This window comes from Myotis davidii, unplaced genomic scaffold, assembly GCF_000327345.1.
Source record: "Myotis davidii unplaced genomic scaffold, ASM32734v1 scaffold1065, whole genome shotgun sequence".
NCBI classification, from domain to species: domain Eukaryota; kingdom Metazoa; phylum Chordata; class Mammalia; order Chiroptera; family Vespertilionidae; genus Myotis; species Myotis davidii.
Window position 1 is genome coordinate 374,981 of NW_006297281.1, and position 3,909 is coordinate 378,889.

The 3,909-nt window shown below is 41.4% G+C and overlaps 1 protein-coding gene across 6 annotated transcripts in view; it reads left to right on the forward strand.

Annotated features, from left to right (window-relative positions):
- The window catches only part of MGAT4A (mannosyl (alpha-1,3-)-glycoprotein beta-1,4-N-acetylglucosaminyltransferase, isozyme A), a 121,003-nt gene that overhangs the window by 87,584 nt on the left and 29,510 nt on the right, over nucleotides 1-3,909 (forward strand). For all 6 annotated transcript variants that reach the window (XM_015570034.1, XM_015570033.1, XM_006773042.2 and 3 more), the window contains one exon: nucleotides 2,146-2,260. In XM_015570034.1, the coding sequence (XP_015425520.1) occupies nucleotides 2,146-2,260 (115 nt within the window). The remainder of the gene's footprint in view (nucleotides 1-2,145; nucleotides 2,261-3,909) is intronic.

Consider the following 3,909-nt stretch of genomic DNA (forward strand, 5'->3'; position numbering starts at 1 on the left):
TCAGGCGATCGGAGGGGGATGGGGGTCTACACCTCTGGCCGAGGCATCAGGCCTGGGCCGAGGGCAGAGCCAGCAATTGGAGGGGTCTGTGGGTCCCCTGCCCAGGCCTGATGCCTGGGCCAGAGGCATTAGGCCTGGGCTGGGGGCAGAACCAGTGATGGGGGGAAATGAGGGTCCCCTGCCTGGCCAAGGGGCCGATCCTGCGATTGGAGGGTGATGGGGGTCAACGCCTGAGGGCTCCCAGTATGTGAGAGGGGGCAGGCTGGGCTGAGGGACACTCCCCCCCCACACACACCAAGTGCACGAATTTCGTGCACCGGGCCCCTAGTTGTATATAACAGTATACAGCATTTAAGCACATAAAAGCCAATATCCTAAATTTAGAGAGTACATTTCCTTGAAATACCTTAGAGAAGTCTTACTATAATTTCAAAATGTTTTAACATATCCCAAATATTACTGTAGTTGACCCTTGCTGTTTATTCTAGGGCCACTATATAAACACATTATGGTCAAGAAATTTTTAGAGAGAATTTAAAACTATACTCTATTTTTAAAATTTGCTTTCCAAGGAGAGGATTAATGCAACTTAAAGATTTTTTGTGAAGTATAGGAAAAGTAAATGTTTAGGAAATTAAGGAAAGGTTGGAGTTTAGAAGGAGGATGATAAGGAACACTTCCCCTAAACAGGGTCAGTATGTAACAGCAGAGGCCAGTATTTAGTAACAGCAGCAGCTATGAACTAGTGTCTATTGCATGCTTACCATATGTCAGGCATTGCTCTTTACAACTTAAGCTTCACACATATAAATTCATTTAACAGCCCTTTCTGTAAGAGCAGAATCATACTGTACGTATTGTTTTATAGCCTGTTTGGTGTTACTTAATATATCATAGATGCCTTATGCCACTGATTTATTCCCAGGGTTTAGTGCAGGTCTTGGACATAATAAAAGCTCAATAAATATTTGGTGAGTCAGTATCATCATATCTTTCCAAATACTGCTGTTACACAGGGAGGAAGAAGTAATCTTAGAGGACTTAAAGACATGAAAACTTTAAATCCTAAAATAAGTGAAAATTATTTATTTTTAGATAACTAGAAATGATAATGTGGAATTAAGAAAAGGAAAAGTTTTCTTGGGATATTAAAATTACCTTGTGACTTTAAAATTATATGCAAGAAGATTCTGGGGAGGAGGTCTTTGCATGCATCCATGATCGCTGATCTCTGTCAACGCCCTACGGAACTGGCAGCAGTTCCAAGCGTAGTTAACACATGGTGTTGGCAGAGCACATGGGGTTAACTGGCACCTGGTGAGCTGCTACAGCTTCTTAAGGATTTTGAAGATATCTTTCCAACTGTGAAAAAGGCACTTTTAGGAATCTACAGAAATGGAAAGTATGGAAGTAGAAGCATATCAGTACAGCACGTTGGCACAGACAGAAAATGAGAAGCAAGCTGCATGTCTGCCTGTGAGCCGGGCAAGGTGAATGAACTGTTGTACAACTGTAGCATGGAATATTACACATCTATTAAAAGGGATAATTTAAATATGTATTTATTAACCTGAAAGCTATTCATGGTATATGAAGGGAAAAATGTATGGCCCCCTTTTTAAATAAAATCATAGAGGTGGGTGGGAACCTGGAAGAAGTGTGTATGGGTCTTTATGGGCTGTATGTCCATACAGAAGGTGTTGAATTGATGCACAACCAACTTTTAACATTGGCCACCCCAGCTAGTAGGGTGGAGGGCAGAGAAGGGAAGCTACTAGATTTTTCTTTGACTCTCTCTTTGACTTGGTATGCGTTTTATATAAAAAGGAAAAATAAATTAAAGGCCTACAAAAAAGTATTTTCCTTTGAAAAGAAGAAAGGCAGTGCGAAATCACATTGGGCAGTATAAAATGACCAAAAGGAGTAATTCATGGAGTGCTGTTGTTATTTCGCAGAGTATGGGAATGGTTTAGTCGACTTGGATTTTGCATCTTCCCTTTGATTTTCCTCATTTTCTTTTAATAAAATATAGTTCTGTAATTTTATCATTTTTGACCATTGTTTACTTGATTTTCATGATAAAGTATGCTTGATTATTTTTCATAATAAAAATGGTCTATCTAAATCTTTCCCCTCTTTCTTCAGCTTGAAGATGATATTATTGCCAAACCAAATTACTTTAACACTATCAAAAATTTTGCCCTTCAACTTTCTTCTGAGGAATGGATGATACTAGAGTTCTCCCAGCTGGGCTTCATTGGTAAGAAAAGTGTTGGATTTATCTACTTTTCAGAAATAATTGTGAGTTTTGGGATATTGGACTCATTCTTTTTTTAATTTTTTTATTTACTTTAAAGTTGTCTTTATTCTTTGGAAATGTATTGCTTTTGAGGAAATTCAGCTTAGAGAAATGATGTAAGGCAACCCAAAATAGTATTTGGAGATTTCTAAGGTTGTAGTATTTACTCTAGAGTTCTACAAGGTAGCCCTCCATATGTCCACATGCAAAGCCAGCCATGGTCCTGGTGAGCATGTCTGAATTCTCTGACCCTCTTCAATAGCCCACTGCTTTTGCAAGATTGTCTTTTAAAAAATGTCAAGTTAACAGTTTTCTAATATGAGTTCCTGGTATTTGGTGTAGTACATGAAGTTCCTGTCCAGTGACTAATTTGTATTCATTTGTTTCTTTTATTGACTAGTCAGGATACTAATTTAAAAAGTTTTTCACTAACATTCCTAAATTATCCAACTAAAGAGAGTATGTTGAAAATCAAAGAACTGAAGGAAATTTACAGGTTTAGAAAAACACCCAGAGGATAACATTTCATTTTCTATAGTACTTTAAAACTTTAAATATTAGAGGCTGTGCCTTTGATCTTGCTGATCACTTATCTCAACCGTAATTTAAGAGTCAAAAAACATCTTTACTTGTGAAGGTTTAAGTGAAGACAGAAGAGCTAGGAGTCTTTGTTTTTTGCATTTATTATTTTAAAAATTTGTTTTTACCCTACCCTCTTAAATTCCTTTTTTTAAAAATGGGAAGACTCTTATTAAGACATGAAGAAAAAAATCTCTGACTTGATTCTTGAATCCTTTGAACCAGTAGTTGTATGATAAATTTGTAATATAGAAAATCAGGAATTCACTACTTCCATTTATATCCAGAATAGCGGTCTGGTGCATGAGATTCTTGCATTCAGGGGGGTCCCTAAGCCCGGCCTGCTCCCTCTTGCAGTCCGGGATCCCTGGGGGGATGTCTGACTGACAGCTTAGGTCCACAGGGCCGCTCCCTGTAGGGAGCGGGCCTAAGCTGTCAGTCAGACATCCTTACCTCTGCCTGAAGGCGGGAGAGACTCCCACCACCACTGCTGTTCTCCCTGTGGGAGCACACTAACCACCAGGGGGCAGCTCCTACATTGAGCATCTGCCCCCTGGTGGTCAGTTTGCATCATAACGATCAGTCATTCTGCGGTTTAGTTGATTTGCATATTACCCTTTTATTATAGAGGATTCTTATATAGGACTAGAGGCCCGGTGCACAAAAATTTGTGCACTGGGGGTAGGGGGTCCCTCAGCCCGGCCTGTGCCCTCTCACAGTCTGGGACCCCTCGGGGGATGACCACCTGCTGGCTTAGGTCTGCTCCCCAGGGGGATTGGGCCTAAGATGGCAATCAGACATCCCTCTGGCAGCCCGGCAGCCCTCAGGGGATGTCCATTTGCCAGCAGGGAGCAGACCTAAGCTGCAGTCAGACATCCTTAGCGCTGCTGAAGAGGCAGGAGAGGCTCCCACCACCACCGCTGTACTGGCAGCCATCAGCCTGGCTTGTGGCTGAGCAGAGCTCCCCGCTGTGAGAGCACACTGACCATCAGAGGGCCACTCCTGCATTGAGTGTCTGTCCCCTGGTGGTC